The 18468-nt window shown below is 30.0% G+C and overlaps 4 protein-coding genes across 9 annotated transcripts; 2 read left to right on the top strand and 2 right to left on the bottom strand.

Annotated features, from left to right (window-relative positions):
- Nucleotides 1–153: 153 nt before the first annotated feature.
- On the bottom strand, nucleotides 154–4971 carry LOC126849979 (dolichyl-diphosphooligosaccharide--protein glycosyltransferase subunit STT3A). 3 transcript variants are annotated; one of them, XM_050592486.1, is made up of 12 exons: nucleotides 4837–4971; nucleotides 4186–4340; nucleotides 3901–4068; nucleotides 3651–3811; nucleotides 3170–3559; nucleotides 2923–3076; nucleotides 2542–2780; nucleotides 2173–2337; nucleotides 1874–2062; nucleotides 1444–1663; nucleotides 1140–1328; nucleotides 154–1059 (listed from the first exon to the last, which is right to left on the bottom strand). In XM_050592486.1, exons 2-12 carry the CDS (start codon nucleotides 4280–4282, stop codon nucleotides 914–916), a joined length of 2118 nt encoding a protein of 705 aa, XP_050448443.1. In that variant the 5' UTR covers nucleotides 4283–4340; nucleotides 4837–4971; the 3' UTR covers nucleotides 154–913. The 3 variants fall into 3 exon arrangements, with proteins under 3 accessions (XP_050448443.1, XP_050448442.1, XP_050448444.1); XM_050592485.1 differs by lacking the exon at nucleotides 4837–4971 and adding an exon at nucleotides 4721–4737; XM_050592487.1 differs by lacking the exon at nucleotides 4837–4971 and adding an exon at nucleotides 4583–4714.
- Nucleotides 4972–5186: 215 nt separating this feature from the next.
- On the top strand, nucleotides 5187–12409 carry LOC126849943 (nuclear pore complex protein Nup205). Its single transcript, XM_050592396.1, is given in 11 exon segments — nucleotides 5187–5352; nucleotides 5616–5782; nucleotides 5997–6413; nucleotides 6618–6909; nucleotides 6975–7730; nucleotides 7794–9114; nucleotides 9116–11061; nucleotides 11143–11393; nucleotides 11528–11767; nucleotides 11880–12081; nucleotides 12170–12409. Coding segments are annotated over 11 exon segments (5820 nt in total). The 5' UTR covers nucleotides 5187–5342; the 3' UTR covers nucleotides 12388–12409.
- Nucleotides 12410–12463: 54 nt separating this feature from the next.
- LOC126850046 (phosphatidylinositol N-acetylglucosaminyltransferase subunit C) lies at nucleotides 12464–14951 on the bottom strand. Of its 3 annotated transcripts, none has more exons than XM_050592652.1 (2): nucleotides 14630–14951; nucleotides 12464–14535 (listed from the first exon to the last, which is right to left on the bottom strand). In XM_050592652.1, exon 2 carries the CDS (start codon nucleotides 14464–14466, stop codon nucleotides 13648–13650), a length of 819 nt encoding a protein of 272 aa, XP_050448609.1. In that variant the 5' UTR covers nucleotides 14467–14535; nucleotides 14630–14951; the 3' UTR covers nucleotides 12464–13647. The 3 variants fall into 3 exon arrangements, with proteins under 3 accessions (XP_050448609.1, XP_050448610.1, XP_050448608.1); XM_050592653.1 differs by having other exon boundaries at nucleotides 12464–14542; XM_050592651.1 differs by having other exon boundaries at nucleotides 12464–14559.
- A 156-nt stretch (nucleotides 14952–15107) lies between these two features.
- Nucleotides 15108–17398, top strand: LOC126850062 (ubiquitin-conjugating enzyme E2 L3). Of its 2 annotated transcripts, none has more exons than XM_050592685.1 (4): nucleotides 15108–15234; nucleotides 15601–15696; nucleotides 16275–16461; nucleotides 16697–17398. In XM_050592685.1, the coding sequence occupies exons 1-4, from the start codon at nucleotides 15208–15210 to the stop codon at nucleotides 16864–16866; spliced, it is 480 nt and encodes a 159-aa protein (XP_050448642.1). In that variant the 5' UTR covers nucleotides 15108–15207; the 3' UTR covers nucleotides 16867–17398. The 2 variants fall into 2 exon arrangements, with proteins under 2 accessions (XP_050448642.1, XP_050448643.1); XM_050592686.1 differs by lacking the exon at nucleotides 15108–15234 and adding an exon at nucleotides 15252–15419.
- The last annotated feature ends 1070 nt before the right edge of the window (nucleotides 17399–18468 follow it).

Raw genomic sequence — 18468 nt, forward strand, 5'->3', positions numbered from 1 at the left:
GGTATGTTATATATATATATATATATATATATATATATATATATATATATATATATATATATATATATATATATATGTATGTATGTATGTATGTATATGTATATGTGTATATATATATATATATATATATATATATATATAAGTGAATATATATATATATATATATATATTCACTTTGTATTCATTTTCATATTTATACATCTTGACTTAAACACTGTAATCTAATTACATTCTTTTACTCATATTCGATATAGGCTATAATGTATGATTAATCCATTTAGATAAATTTAAAGTATCTTTTTGCACTTATATTCAGCACTTTTTAATAATTAACTTAAATATTTTTTACCATACCTATTGCCAAGAAAAAAATGAATATAATATTAAAAAAAAATAAGAACTATTTGCAAATTTTTTAAATATAATTTAAAAATAAGGAAGATATTTTAGATAATTATTCAGTAAATCGCATTAGATGCGAAGTATTTGTTACAGTGAGAAACATATATTCTCTTTTATGTTTAAAGTTTAAAGCATAGACATATACTAATATTCATAAACAAATGCAATTATTTTATTATAATAGTCACATTATTCAGTATTATATATGTAGGTTTTTAATGGGCGTTTCTGCCAAAAAATGTGATAAACACATACAGCTTTCGAAATTCTAATAAACTGCATATAGCAATATTTTATATTCATATCGCGTTTTTTTTTATCTTTGTGATAATATTTTACTTATAAAAATTTCGATTACAGCGCGTTGTACGATAATACATAGTATGTATTAAATATCGCAGTGTTTATCGCGCAGAACTCATACATTGATGAACTTAAATATCAAAAGCTTTATGAAGTTATGATAGTAGACCCATTTGTATCTATATAGTATGTGATGTTCAAGAACACTTTAAACTCCTCTATTTCGTAGATCTTTCACTTTGTAAATTCGTACAAGCCAATGCTCTGTCGTGTACGCTTCTTCCAATATATTTAATTCAAAATTCTTGTTTCCAATCTCCATATTCCTCACTCTATCGTAACCTGAAGGTTTGCCTATGTTTGAAAGATTAATTGAATAAAAATCACTATAAAATAGATATAAAAACTATATAGATTTTAATAAAAAGCCTTACCGCCTTCAGTGAAGACTTGGCCGAATCTGTAATAACACATTTTGTACATAAGACAATTGAGCAAAATTGGAGATCCGTCTTTATCCACTCGAAATTCGCCTGCAGAGTTATAATAATCCCATTCAGTTATGGATTTTCCTTTCTCTGTACTACCGCCAATGCGCACCATCCATAGGAACTTATTTATGTCTAATCAAAAAGCATAATAATTAATAATACAAAATACTATTCTATTTTCAGGATTAAAAATCGAGTCAATTGGCTTTCAAGCCTAAAGATCGAAAATGACACATTATATTCTTACCATCCGATGAATAGCCAGTCAGCCCTCCAAAAATCACAAGGACATAGTTGACATCTAATTCTCTCATAATCTCATAAGCTTTTTCCTCGGAACTCGCCATCGCTTGACCGACTCTTGATATGTGCGTATTATTCCATGTGTTATTGTCTACTAAAATAGTACGATTTGCCATTGCAGTTATCTGATATCCATAATCCCACCAAGACATAACTTTAGCATTCTGAAAAAAAAAATATTATTTATCTCCATTTTTTTACATAAGTTTTATATTTTAAGATAGAGAACCACATTAATTTTTTTTTTTTAATTTTCTAGTAAAATGCTATACTAATATATATTGTTTATATCTGTATCTTATTAAATATATAAATTTTTAGTATTTAATCCAAATATTTGTTTGTTATCTGAAATTAATAATAATGAAATTTACCTCGGGTGTATTCATACGCAGCCAGTAATATGCTTCTCTAAAATCATCAAAAATCATTCGTCCACCGTCAGGCGATCGTGCAGACAATACAATACTCGGTGAACTATAAGCTTCTGCTGTAACCCATGTGCAATGAAGAGTATAAGAAAAGAAGAGTACACACATTACTATGATAAAAAACGTAGCAATCTGAAAATACATGGGATATTCTTAATTTAATATTTCATTATTTTCTTTTATATTTTAATATATATTTTAAGTGTATCTATCTTCAAAAATATTAGAAATTCTTAACTTACTTCCGTTTTCAAGACATAATTATTTTCAAATTTCTTGGCTTTTTTATCAACAACTTTCCCACTTTCAAGTTGTTTCATATAAGTAATTAATAAAGAGGATGCTCCAATCCCGCCCAGAATACACATAACTGGAGCAAGTACTAACATTAAACGCACCATCACTCCCTAAAATATTAAATATTATTTATAATATAGATAAAATTATTTCCACAGAAAAAATGAATATACATATAAACTGATATATATAAACTAATAATCTATAATATAATGCCAATGAAAAAACTAGTATGTATATATATATATATATATATATATATATATATATATATATATATATATGTCTTATAATATAATTTTATATTTACTTACTGCAAAATATAAACTAGTAACTCCATAGAGAATTAGGAAAATGTTTGAGTCTGTTAACTTGGAAAAACAAAAATATAAGCCTGATGGAAACAAAAATACAAGTATCTGTAGGTCAAAATAGAAGGAGCTCCATGATGTTGGTTGATGCTCCGAAACTGAAGCAATTATTGGAATATGATTTTTGGCATAAGATGGATCAAGCAAAGAATAAAAGCGTCCGGTCCATGGTGATATTTTTCCTTAAAAATAATAAAACAAAAGAGTATATATATCATAAATGAAATTATATATATATATATATATATATATATATATATATATATATATATAAAATGATAAATTAGAAAGTATATATAGAAAAGTATATTAAAAAATCTATACCTGTAATAGTTAAAATACCACCAACAGTGCATGATATTGTAACTACCACAATAAGCAAGGCACGAAATAATATTTCAAAGTCTTTTTGGGATAATTTATTCCGCAAATAGTCCACTAATGCGTGTATTTGACAAAGCCCAAAAACACCCAATGCCTATAAAAAAAAATGAAGTAATTAAATAGTATATTCAATTTTTAGTCACATTTAAATGCAGAGATAAATTTTAATGGCATAACAAATACTTACAAGCATATGTTCAGAACTTTGAACAGGTTGAAAACCAACGAATGAAATTTGCATAGATAGAATTGTTCCTAAACAGTATAAAATGCTATATGCAATATATATTCTATGGGAAAATCTACCAGTGACCATCAAGGTCAGTACATGTAACGGGATCAAATTAATTAAAAAGACATATCCGCCCCACGAAGACACCATATAGAAGTATGCTAGGGCAGAGCATGTAGCCCAACATATTGCTCCTGTTTTCACAGCTTTGATCCACATGTAGTATGTAAATAACATGCAAAAGATAGCTATGCCTTCATTATCATAAGAACCTGCAACTGATCGCGAAATATAACCAGGTACAATTGCAATCATTGCAGCTGCAAATAGGCCTGATGCAGAATCCTAAAAAAGTAAAATAAATTTCATGGACTGTTTGTTAAAAAAAAAATGATACTTATGCTCGTATTGTAAGTGATAAAAATACAAATCATACCTTTAATTCTTTTGTAAGTAGGTAAGTAATAATCGTTGTTAAACTTGAAAACAGTGGAGCAAGGAAGACACAAATGTTACGTATGTTTAATGTAATATTGAGTAACCATGAGAGATAATATAATGTTGCTGAAGTTATCATCAAACCAGGATATATAGTTCCTACAAAATAAATATTTATTTTCAAATTAACAAGTTTTTCCTCTAAAAGAAAGATTACATCAAACTTTATTAATATACAATCAGTATACCTCCAATTATTCTGCCAAGCGGATACCAAACTCGATCATCAAACCAGTTGTGAAAACTATAGAATCCATTTTCAGCTAAGTATTTCGTTGTGCGATAATTGAAGTAAGGATCAAATTCATGAATAACACTTTCAAATCTTAATACTGAGAATAAACGTGTTGCAAATGCTGCAAAAAATAATTATATATATGTAAATAATTTTGTAAGTACAATTAACGTTTTTCCATGTCTATGCAGAAAAATTAAAGTGTAAGGTATAAATATATATACAGATATAAACTTACATAAAATTGCTGCTAGAGAAAGTACAGTTAATTTTAAGAGTGTTTCTTGCTTCTGCGCTGTCATGCGCAAACCTCTTGCTTTTACTAACGATACCATGTTATTGCAAAGAGATACAATTTTAAATGAAATAAATCCCAACTCTTATAACATCAATCTGTAAGTAGATTAAATGTTATTTTTAGTTTTAAATATATTATTTGCACTCAACGTTATCAATTAAAAACATTTTGCATAACTTAAAATACAGATATTGAATAAGTTTAGTTTTTTTCACGGAAAAATAGCAAATATAATTCTTAAATTTATTTCTATCTATCTAGATTGCATATAGACTAAGGGCACATGTCCGCTATTGTTTAAGGTTATAGTCAAATTGACAAGTAAATATCGACGTGCGCGCAACCAAGCTGAAGTAATAAAAGGTTCTGTTTTAAGATAAACACTTCCAATTTTCGAGTATCTAATACGTTTTCAAAAATGCATATGCATTCTCAAACAATACCAGTTTGTAAATTCAACACTGTGACCACGTACACAAGATTACCGGCCGGTGACACATGTCAATTCGCACATTTTATTCTAGCGTATCGTATATATGAACGTCTAAATAATGTGTTAAGAATTTCCAAAATTAAATGAGCAAAACTTACGAAATTACTTTATACAACAAATGCGAGAAAACAATATGGCCATTTAAATTATTAAAGGCCGGCAAGAGTTGACAAACTCAACTCCGAATAAATTTTGAAGACTCCATACGGTGAAAATGCAAAGCTCCAGTTTTGACGTCAAGAAATAAAAGCTGTGATCGAAAAGACACTAGAGATGCTTCGAAGTGTTTGCTTGAATCAGGACAAAAATAGTAAAGAATTCTTTATTCTTATTGGTTAATAAATTTCGAAACATCTCTAACATCTTCTCGATCGTAGCCAATGGTAGCTACTGTTTTGTCTTTGATGTCAATGCGTATATAATGCCTTAAATTTTCATCCATCGTTCCCGCCAGAGAAACCGGTACTGACCGGTACGTTTTATGGAATTTGTATGGTTAGGTGTTTTTGTAAATAACGTGTTTAAATTATTTTAGAAAAGTTCTAACAAAAAAAATTAATTGAATTTGTTATAAGATATTTTGTGCAAAAAAAAAAAAATAAAGATGTCTGAAGGTAATTGGTATCCAAATATGTAACATGTTTTATGTCACGCGATAGATATAACCTCTCAAACATTTAGAAAACAGGTCTTATTAAAAATAAACCTTGTATAGTTATATCTTTTTTATAATAGTAATGTAATAATGTAATTCTTTAAAACTTTTTTTTATTATTTTATATTAACAAGATTATTCCTATATTTATTTTCATAATATTTCATATTAATATTTCGCATATGTAAATGAAAAACATATATGTATTATCTTTTTGTATAGACAAAGCAGCAATAACAGAAGATATGTGGACTCCATATAAAGAACTGCAAAATCTTGTTGAAAAGTATGTAATATCAGTTCCTGATGTTCAAGATCCACAATATCATGAATTCACAGAAGCTTTACGAAATCACAGACAAAACTTTCTTACTATTTTAAAAAATCCAGTATGTATATTTTTTATATCTTTATATGTATTAGAACATTGTAATAATTTTAAAAAATTAATATTTCTCTCTTTCTATTTCTATTAAAATGGCAATTATATTTTAGTAAATATATAAGAAAAATATATTATGAAATATATATATATATAAAATTTAAAATATATATTTTATATATATAGAAAAGTTATATTCTATATTAATATTGTCTTTCTAGCCAAAAAATATAAAAAGTCGTGAAGAAATTAAAAAAGGAGTCACAGATGGTATAATGCTACCTGGTTTGGGTCACCAAATATTATCAAAGGAATTAGTAGATGAGACTATCACTATATCAGATATGTATGATTTGAATGAATTCATGGCATTGGACCTCCTCTGTACTGCTCAACTTCAAATGCCATATCATCCTGGATTAACGCGTGGTTTAACAGCCGTTCTTCTATATTATGATGGAAGAAAAGCACTGACATCAGTATTAAGGACATTAGTACATGCTCGCATTGGTCATAGTTGGGCAGTTGATATACCAATTACTCTTACCAGATATATCACAGATTATACAAATAAATTGCAAGAAGATGGTCTGTTGAGCAGAATTTTATCTTTGTTAGAAGAAATGGATCCTGTCAAGGTATTATATTAAAAAAAGAATAAAGAAGATATATAGAGATATTTTATGTTGTACAAAATATACTATATTTTATAAGAAATTATAAAACAAATTATGTTAGTATTGACTTAAAAAATAAATTGATAATATTTTACTGTTTTTGTAATTTCTCAAATATTTCGATTACTTAAATGAATTAATTTCTTCAAAAATAATTTTAAATAGGAACAAGATTTGCTGCAACAAAATAGAGCATTAGGTGGACCCAAACATCATCAAATGGTTATGAAACTTTACAATGATACACGACAAGATTTGGCTTATATTTTGTACTTATGGTCCGCTCAATCATCTCTACCAAATACAATTTTGTTTCGTCTATTATCTATACTGCAAACACGTCAAATCGAATCCGAAACGGATGAAGGAGGACCTGATAAAATTACATTGGCGCTTATTATGGCTGTTTTGAATGCTTTCAATTTTAGCTTCTTACATAACCGCGAAAACGGCGAAGGTATAATATTTTAGTATCGACATGTCAATATATGCAATTTTTACTAATTATAATTTTTTTTTCAGAGTTAATTAATTCAATGCCATTGATAGCAGAGAGAGAAGCACTAGAAGAACTGAATCAAAAATTGATATCTACAAACATAAATTGGGAGAGTGCTGGATTACGAGGAGTGATACAATTTGCTTTAGCAATAGCTATGATAACAATTAAAACAACTACTGCTCAATTCCAATCTCAGAATATTATTGCGGAAGATGAAATATTAATAGAAGCTGCCTTGGCTAACAAAGTTTTCCATTTTATGGCAGAGGTCCTATTTAAAAATACTTGTAAATACATCAAGTCTACATCAACAATAGTATTAATACAGCAAGAAGAATTTTATTTTCGTTATTTTCATACACTTATTTCTGACTTTATATTACTGATGCCTGTCAAAGTCAAAGAACTACGTAATCGAGCTGATGAATCCATGCGTTTGATCCAAGCATTTCAACAAGAAGGCATTGAACCTCCAATGAATTTAGATAATCATTTTGAATACTTAATGTTGATGATAGCAGAACTGTATAAGGAAGATCCATTGAAATTAAATTTAGCTATGGATTATTGGTGTCATCATACTGATACGACTCATGTATCGGCTCCTGCGTACATCAGCCGCTTGCCCTCGAGACAAGTTGCTTTGTTTAAATTTGTACGACTTGCCGGAGAGATATTACCGGCAGGTTTATTCGTTCCGTATATGAAGATGATAGCATCTCTCGCTTCATCGCCGCAAACGGCTAGATATGCGTTTAATTTTTTTAAACCCAATGGTAAGTGTAACATATAAACAAATTACGCTATTTACGCAAAAATTATACAAATGTCTGTTATAGGGTCATCAGGTTCAGCGACAATCTGCTGGGATCATTTTTTTAATTCCTTAAGTCGATACTATTACAATTTAAGGCAGGAATTACCTCCTAGTCAGGATACAGTATACAGGCAAAGATGTCACCCAAAAGGAATCATGCCACAGGAGGTGAAAGGTCTTGAGGCAGTGCTGTTGGTTGTTCAAGTGATAGCTAAGAATGATGAAATGTCAAGAATTGCAATATGCGATCACCCGAGTTGGAAAATTTTACAGTCTCTAATCGGTTTGGTGAGCTGTGCGATGCCGATACCACTGAAAGGAGTACTAGTAAGAACTCTTGCGGCACTTGCCCGATCTCCAGAAAGTTCCTCCAGTGTTTGGCAAAGTTTAGAAGCCGCTCAAATTCTCTCGACCATACCGACAACGAGTAGTTATCAACCGAGAGGTGTACAAACGGAATTGGAAGAGATCGAATCTAGAAACGAAGAATATCCATTAACGCGCGCAATGTTAGAATTATTAGATGTGCTCACCGATTTTCCAATACCGCGTCTGTTGGGTGTGGGTCAACGAAATCCAGGATTCGATCCGTATTTGCATTTTATCATTAATACTGTCTTTCTACGATTTTATACTCGTTCGTACAAAAATCCGGCCGAGAAATGGGACATTGCGGAAGCCTGCTTGAAGATATTTTCAAAATTTATAAAACAATACGAACCGACTGTTGAAGATTTCGTGGGCTGTAAGGTCGAGTTACAAGGTGGTGAGACTACAGTGGTTAATTCGGCTCCAGGATATCATCTGATGAAACAATTGTACACTAAATCTGAATTATTAAATGTGGTATTATTTATTTTGAATGAAGGTTGCAAACATTTCGACACTTACGACAGCTTTTCGGGCAAGAAATATTTGGAAAATTGCAGCTTTTATTGCTTAGAGATATTGGAGCGTGGATTGAAGACGCAAAACAATTATATGGCGCAGTCGACTGCTATATCTTCGAATGAAAACATGACTAGATTGTCGCTTTTGCTACTCGGAGTGAATCCTCGTACTGGCAAGCCGGATCACATGATTGATATCGTCAAATATGTTTCCTATAATTCGTGGCTACCGAAACAGGCTTTTGTCGCTGTTGGCGTTATTCATGGGGTGACTAACGAACCTGGAGCAGATTCCGAATTATTGTCAACATTCACTGCGACTTCTGTTTTAGCGACAAATGTTAGGCACGGCTTCGTTGAATGTCTAGACGCAGACAATATTATCTTGGAGGATAGCGACTTGGAGGCAATCAGCAGCGATCAAAGCAAGCAATTGCAAACAGGAAATTGTAAAGAGAATTCTATTATTGATGATGCACAGTATCACACGGCCCGCACCCAATCTTGCGCATTATTTACTCGGCTTCGATATAACTAAAGACATTAGGAAGACCGTTATTCAGCAACCGGGGATCCTGGGCTTCCCGCGTACCTGTCTACACTCCATTTTAGGCATACTGGAACAATCTTTGGATTGCAGTCGCAACAAGATAACCGAAGCCTGTTACTGCTATCTTCATATATTAACGGCTAATAACAAAACATCGGCACCTGTTCTCAGATTTCTACGAACCACGAGCAACCAGGACTTTGTACAAAGACATCTTTCAAAATTACCGTTTCAAGGACCAAATAAATCGACCGAACTCGGCTGTATGTCCTGGTTGTTGAAGATAGCTGCCATCGAATTGCGAGTCGCTGGTGGTGGTTTACAGACTTCTCTGATTCAACGATTAGTGGGAAGTTTCAATCAGGATAAAGATCAAATAGTACCTTCGCAAAAACTATTAATGGATCTTTTACATTATATTGATTTCCAACTGTATCTGGAACCTACGAAATCTTGGGAATTTTTTGATCCATCGCAAATCGAAATGGTTTTGGGCAAATGTAGTACTCCTGTTGCGTTGATGGGCGGTCCACGACTCATCGATATCAGAAAACTACATTCTCTTCTTACCGAGGAATTAACAGTTACACAGAGTAGCGCGACTGCTACTCAACGCAAGCTCATGCAGCAGGAAGTAAAATCCATACTTGCGCATGCATTAAAGAAAAATCAGACCAAAGTTCTATCTTACGCGACTGTTAAATTTGTGGAAGGTTGGTGCCAAACTACAGAAATACTTTTCTCCGTTGCAACTAATCAACAACTGCCGGTGACACAAAGACAGAATCTCTTGCTGAATTTGTCACATGATTTACTACAGAAGATGACGTCCTGCGAAGCTCTGAGTGAAATTAAGACGTTAGTATCCGGTACCGTTTTGATGCTGTTAGTGAATTTGCGAAATAGTTTCGTAATTCAACCGGACAACGAATTATTGCCGTCGTCGCCGTCGAATACGACGATGATGAAAATTATTTTAAGTCATATTTTACAATGGATCATAAATGCTGGCGCTTCCTCACAGAAAGTTATGACACATCTTTACGCGGCTTTGTTGAACTTTTTGAGTATTGTTGGCTTAGAAAAATCAACCGAACACGTAAGCGCAATTGACTCGCTGTACATCAGTCAGCTAGACAATTCGCTAAACAGACTTATGCCCGTGCAAGAACGGTCGCAACGTTATGCGACGATTCAAGTTATCAATAGTTTTGGAACTCAATTAATGGATATTTTATGCCATAATTGCTCAGGAGGACATGATGTATGCAAGATGCTCGCGCTATCCTGTCTGGATAAGATCTTGGAATTGGATTATGAGAATGCGTGGATGATCTACCTGGCAAGCAGAGGCTACTTGAAACACATGATAGACAGTCTACTGGAATCGGACAATCTGCTGCGATGTATGCTGCAACCGGAACCACAAACATTGCGGCCTTTGTATCTATATGAGGCGAAGATGGCGATCTTTTGCAGAATGGCCTCGACGAGATTAGGCGCGGAGAGTCTTTTGGAGAACAAGGTTTTATTCTGTATGTCCAGTATGTGCGTGTTCGATCAACATCCTGACGTGCACATAGGTTTTGAGGGTGGTGATTATTCGTTCATACCGTCAATCGGACAACGTTACCAACAAATCTTCTTGCCGGCTTTGTATCTCTGTGATGCTTTATTTACCACGTTGGGAACTGAGAATCAATCATGTGCCGTACAAATTTGCGGATTTTTGCAGAGTCACAGAGATATTGTGGAGATGGCTTTGAGAAACGCATTTTTGCATGCTAATGTGCTTTTCTTGAAAGAGATTGCATGTCTCACTGGTGTAATATCCAAATCTGCCAACATAGGTTTGTGCTATAAAGTATAAAACTTTTTATTCGTATTTTATCTTATTATAATTACATATCATTAGCACAATTGCTTTTCAGATATGTACAAACTTGTGGATAATGAATTAGCAAAGATAAATATAGATGATTACCAATTGGAGAATAGTATTGGAATGAGAGAATTACGGGCACATTTGTACCGGTTGCAGAAATTGATGCTATCATTGTTGCACAAATTTCAGTTGCAGTCGATTCCAATGAATCATAATTACCAGCAAGCCGAAGCAAATCAGCAATATATTTCTTGTATACAGATTGTCGCTAACGTCTTGTTGTATACACGTAATCAAGTAAAGTTTTAAAGAATTATAATATGATTATTATATAGACTAGTCTGCTGTAAAGTCTAAATTAAATTTAGAATTTCAAGTGGACATATCTGTGTACACACTGTAATATCATGTAACTATATCTCAATCTTTAGATGCAACACAACTGTATGGATCAGAAAATACGTAATGTCTTGTTTGATCCTTATTTAACACCAAAACCTGGAGGAAGGCAGGACAAAATAAAAGATATTTCCGATGGGATGCATTTAGGCATGATAGTCGAACAGTTGGTTTCTGTAACTAATTTATTACACATCGAATTACCGCATATCGATTCTCTAATAAAGAAATCGCAGATAGTGACCGACATGAGTACAGCAGAATTAAAGAAGGTGAGTATTATTTTCATTTTAAAAATTTTCGATTAAATTTGTTTATTTGTATATACATGTATATAAAATATCAAATCACATGCGAAGTTTAACATATTGATCTTATTATCAGTTTATGTCTGAAAATGAGATGGAACTCGATATAGGAAAACAACGAATACTTGTCGAGCAACGATTGAATCGTTGGGTAAAAGATAAGCGACAAAGTATAAAATATTGCTCTCTTATAATAGAACATGCTTTATATATTCTCTGGAGTCATTTGGACTTTTATACTATGCAAGTGATATCACGGCAAACTCAAAGAATGCACGGTTAGTGACGTAGTCAATTTTTAATTATAAAAGATGTATATTTATAATTTTTATGATTAATCAAGTACTAAAATATTTATTTGTACAGTATCTTCAAGCGGCATTGATGAGAATCTGATAGAATGGAAGGTATCAACAGAAACATTAATGGAACTGAAACAGGGACTCGTTTCTATATTTACAGATACTTTTATTACACAGTTATTAGATACAACGCATAGCGATTACGCAACAATGGATCGTAGTTTTATTGAAGCTCTTATAAGACGAATTAAAAGACTGTTACAATTTATAATCATAAAATAAAGAACTACAGGATTTGCGTTTATATTCATAGTTTCAATTTTGTTAATAATTTCATCGATTAATAATTTCAATTATTCCTTCATTCTTATAATAGATTTCTTATTAATAGATACTATTATAATTTAAGTACATATTTTTTATCCCAATTTATATATTCTACTTAATGTCAATTTTTTTATGTAAAATAAAAATGAATAATATTTGTACTTGAATTTGTACTAGATACGAGGAATATATTTTTCATATTATTTGAGATATTATAGGGTGTCTACTCAAATCCTGTAAAAAATTTCTCTGAGAATTTCCTGATCATCCAGGTATTTTTATTCAAAATTCCAGGTAAAGAGAATATTTTAAACATTTTTTAGTATAATTTCCTCAAATAAGGTTTTTTTTATTGTACTCGTTTTCTAATGCTTTCTATTTATACGAAGGAGAAACACAAAGTCATTTAAATTTCAAGTGCTAGATTTACAAATGTATTGAAAATAAAACAATATTTTGTTAAAACATTGTATATATAAACAAAGATATATATATGTTTATAATATATTTGAAACAATTCACATGGCTTATTGATGGATTATCTACTGCTTATGTATAAGAGCAAAATTTTCAAAGAGATAATTTTTTTTTAAATCCCTCAGTCCCAACCAAATTTCCTTAAGAATTCCCTGATTTTCCAGATATAAAAAAATTCCCTGAGAATTCCAGATTTTCCATGTTTTCCCAGAGAGTAGACACCCTGTATTACATATTGAAATTATTAATACAATATTCTATTTGAAAAATACTAAACATACATACAATCGACGTTGATTTATTTACAAAAGTGAATCAAAAAATATCATAATTGTTCCTTATTTCAAATCATTCTCTTTTGCATCTTTTGTACATATTAAGATCAAAAGATATACATAGTTAATATTGGAAGTATAACATTTGCTTTTTCCATATGTCTCATTTATCTCTGATCTATATATTATGTAATAAAATATATTTTTGCATTATTATATATTGCATTGTCATATATTATTTATTATATAGATAATGTAAAGAGATATATAGATAATGTAAGACATTTTTATATAAAAATATATGATAAATATGGAATGTTGTATTTCAAAGAGAGAGAGGGAGGGAAAGTACACATATATAATGCAAATTTAATTGGGAGGAGAGAAAATATATGTTGACATTTGTACATATTTTTATATAATTATGATATAACTTACAGAGAAATTCAATTCTATTTGTTTTTTAGGAAACAATTACTGCCTCATCCCATGGACCATAAATGTTATCTTTATATTTTTGGCATCTGATATACCAAAGTGGACAAATAAAGTGGAGAAATATTATGGCAATAATAAAAACATATGAAAATGTTTGTGAAATAAATAAAAGTAAATATATGGTACCGATTGTCAAAAGAATTGATATAAAAATTTTATTATTTATTTGTGATAATAAATATGGTAACAACACAAAACATTGAACTGAAACTGTTAAAAGTGAAAAAGCATGTAATGGAGATGTTAATCTGGAAGCCAACATTAACGAACCAAAAATTGAAGAAGTTATGGATAAGGAATCTGACAAAGAGATTTGTGATGATCCATATTTGCTAAATATTAAATGAGTTAAGAACATCAATATTGTCATAGCATAAATTGTATCAGTACTAATTGTTTCAGTTAAAGTTTTTAAAATAGGTGATAAAATGTAACCAAATGTGAGGAATATTAATACTGTCCACAGATCTTTTGTTAATTTTGTAGGTCGATTGGATACTTTGATGTTATAAATAAAATATCCAAAGATTGTTAATATGCCCCCTGATATTACAATAACATTTGGCGTGATCCATTCATTATTTAACCAAATAAATATTATGACAAATAGTACAACAATGCTCAATTGTATGGATATACTAGCACCCAAACTTATTGCTTCAATCAATGTCACATTATTTGGTTTTATATTCTTACGCAGTTGTTTTAAGAAGGATCTATCCGTGTAATTGTCTGGCAAGCCATAATTTTCATATAAATTTTTCTGCCAATATACTGTTTTCATATTGAACCGAGGTATATTTTTAGCTTTAGAATTGCAAATTTCTTGCTTTTATAGAGTAAGAATTATTATCTGCAAACTATATCCATTAAAATGCTGCAATATTTAAATTTATTATTATTTTTTATACATTAATTTAACAATTGTACATGAAATATCTGCTCACCATTTTTCTCGTAAAAAATTCAAGTATGTAATAATATTCTCTGTCTGGATACACACATTATTAATATAAATATATTAAATATATTATGTCATAAATTATGTGTATATACATAAGAATTTTTATTTCGAAAGATTTATATCTTATTAATGAAAACTTTTTGATATGTACATAATATACACATATTGTTTAAAACTTAATTGTTTCTTTTTTCTTTTGTATAATTTATTTTATAAAACACATTTTATTCACAATTAGCACGATAACAATGCGAATGTCGCGACAAAATATTTAAAGAGTTTCATTCTAAAGATAAATCTCTGTATATAAAGATTAATCTCTCTGTATTTACAAATCAAAATTCGACGAATAATTAAAAAGTACTCCGATTTGACCGATAACTAGAGGAGCAGATTTCTCTGCTCCGATTGGTTCATAAAATGCTATTCTAATGATGAGTAGCAAATTTTCGAACGCGTCCTTTCGGGAAGGAAGCTAGGAAATTTCTCGAGAGAAACCAACACTGTGTAGGCGAACTCTCGACAAGTTTTGTTGTACTTTTAGTAGAATTTATTTTCAAAATGGCCGCTACGAGGAGATTGCAAAAGGTAATTCGGTATAGCAATCAGTAATCAGTTGTGTGACATGGATACGACAGTGGAACGAGATCATCGTACGACAATCAGTTACAGACAAACATTTCCGCGATCGCGATTAAGTCTGGTGAAAAAAAAACAGCAATCGCGATGGACGGCGTTTTCCTTGCTTCATCGTTGGATCCTTCGATCTTATCGTTGATAACATTGTTACTCTATTATTATCCGTTTCCGTAGCCCATTTCGCGTATTTTCATTTTGGCTACAATTTTCCGTCACTGTCACAAAACATTTGTGACTTGAAACTAGCGCAACTATTCACAATATGATCGCTACCACTGGACCTGACATGACCGTTCGTATTCTGACTTTTTCCAGGAGCTCGGCGACCTAAGGGCGTCGGCAATGAAAAATTTTACAAATATCCAAGTAGACGAGTCCAACATCCTTACCTGGCAGGGTCTCATATTGCCGGTATGTATATGCCATCATCCTCGAGAGTTCGAAGATGTACGTAACCTAAAATATGCGCGGGGGTGCAAAGTGCATTTGTGACTCACTCATGCTGTGTTTCTTTCTCAGGTGTATATCTTTTTTACATTTTTCATACACGAGGTGTAACAAATACTCTTTCGAGAGAAAAAGAAAAAAGAAAAATGTAGTTGCTCAGAAAAGCATTGCTTATTGTTGCCTTCTTTTGATTTATACACACACACACATATATATATATATATATATATATATATATATATATATATATATATATTGTTATTAATCTAATTTCTTTTAAAATTACAGTACTTTTTGATAACATTTAACTATAAAAAATCTTTTTAGTACAATAGTTTTAATAACATTTTAAGATACATTATGAAATTATATAGTTAACATATACTTAAAACATATATATATATATATATATATATATATATATATATAAATAACATGTGTAATCTTTCTATAACATATAGTTTTGTACAATTTTAATAATATAAAATGGATTTTTTTTTATATATAATCTTATATGAAGAATGTTTTTTTTTTTTTTATAGGATAATCCACCATATAACAAAGGAGCATTCCGCATCGAAATTAATTTTCCTGCAGAATATCCTTTTAAACCACCAAGAATAAATTTTAAAACAAAGATATATCATCCAAATGTAGACGAAAAAGGTCAGATATGTTTACCAATTATAAGTGCTGAAAATTGGAAACCTGCTACAAAAACAGATCAAGGTCAGATTTTCTCTCTATCTCATTCAACTACTGCTTTGAATTTGAACAGCGATATTCTTTCAATATTTGAATATAATTACTACTTGTTATAATTTCCAAATAAAGGGCTCATTTAATAAAAAATGTATTTCTACCGCAGGGTAAATACAAAATTAGCATTATGTTTTTCTCTTTTTTTTTTTTTTTTAATGAAAAATATCTTTAATCTTAAATATGCTTTTTTTTATATTTGTAGTAATCCAAGCTTTGATAGCATTAGTGAATGATCCCGAACCTGAACATCCGCTGAGAGCGGATTTAGCAGAGGAGTTTTTGAAGGATAGAAAAAAATTTTTAAAGAATGCTGAAGAGTTTACGAAAAAGCATGCCGAGAAAAGACGGGAATCATCATCTTCTAACGAATAACCCCGAGTAATTAGCTTTACTCACTGTCACCACCGCGATGCCTGCCGCCCGTCAGCTGATTCAAAGTCAAGCCAATGTATACCTGTCTGTTAATCCCCGTGGAATCTCATAGATTCAAGAGATGACTCTGTACAGTATTGGTTAACCCCGACGATATAATTATACGCAAATTATAATGTTTATAAGTGAGAACTTTTCAGAGTACAGTAAATTATGATAAATAACTCTGTATCATATTGTATACAATTTATACTTGTCATATGCAGTTATACTTTGGTTTATTATCTAAAGTCGTTACATTCCAGCTTAATCCTGTAGGAATGTACACGATGGTGAAAATAGAACATAGAGCTGTCAGTTTGTCAGATGTAGCAACATATATATAATACAATATGTATTAAAGTACATATAATTTCCAATGTCGTTTAAGATATTAATTTATAATTGCATTTCGAATTTACAGCTACTGCTTTATAACTGTTACTAATATTAAGATTACACATAATAAAAAACAAACAATGTTTTCTCTCAATTTTCAATCAGTATTTCTAAAAAAAAAAAAAAGGATTATAATTTCATATTAAAATTATATTTCAGACCATAACATGAAATTATAATTAATATTTTTTTATGTAAAGCCTTGAATATATAAATTTAACTTTTCTATCAATTCATGTTATATATTATAACAATATTTAATTTTTGATTCTAAATAATTAAGTTTTTGAAAATTAAATATAATTTAGATGTGGTCTTTACAGAAAGTTCTGCAAATGTTTTTATTTATATAATTAAAATATAGAGAAATTATTTTATGAAATTTCTCTATGTTAGATTTGTATACATTATTTTCTGATATATTCTTGTAACAATTATTAAAAAGATAAAATTTAAAACGTTCACAAAATGAAACATCAAGTTTATTTTTAAATATCTCTCATTCAAATTATATAGTAAAAAAATAACTGACAAATGTAATTGAAAGCATTGGAAAGAAGTCTCTAGTCACTTTTATCTTTCCATCTAATTACTACAGGTTCTAATTTCATAGTGGGCTGAAAGGCTGAAGATTAATATATATATAAAAATTGTGTTAATATCTTTTTCATGTCTTAATACATATTATTCGGGGTGGGTGAATAAATTATTACAACTTCTACTACATATTAGTATATACAATAAATGTATATGTATCTTTACATTATATATATATATATATATATATATATATATATATATATATAATGTAAATCTTAAAAAAAGTTTGAATTGCTAAAATATGAATTGTCTTTTACGTGTGCTATTCATTTCACACCTATAGGATTAAAAAGCATAAGTGCAGGAATAGATGTTAATGTGATCATTGTTTTTTTCATTGAACAAATTTGTATAAATATAATTTCGAAAATTTTTTTTATATGATTATACATGTTATATTTATATTATTTATATTTCATTTTCATTCCATTTATTCAGCAATTTATAGTAATATTTTGAAAAAGCTAATAAAAATCTTGATTTCATAGTAATTTTTTTTAACAGCACATATAAATAAATAATTATTTATAAAACTAAAGATTAAAAAAATGCTCTACAACATAT

Source organism: Cataglyphis hispanica, chromosome 5 (genome assembly GCF_021464435.1).
Source record: "Cataglyphis hispanica isolate Lineage 1 chromosome 5, ULB_Chis1_1.0, whole genome shotgun sequence".
NCBI lineage: Eukaryota > Metazoa > Arthropoda > Insecta > Hymenoptera > Formicidae > Cataglyphis > Cataglyphis hispanica.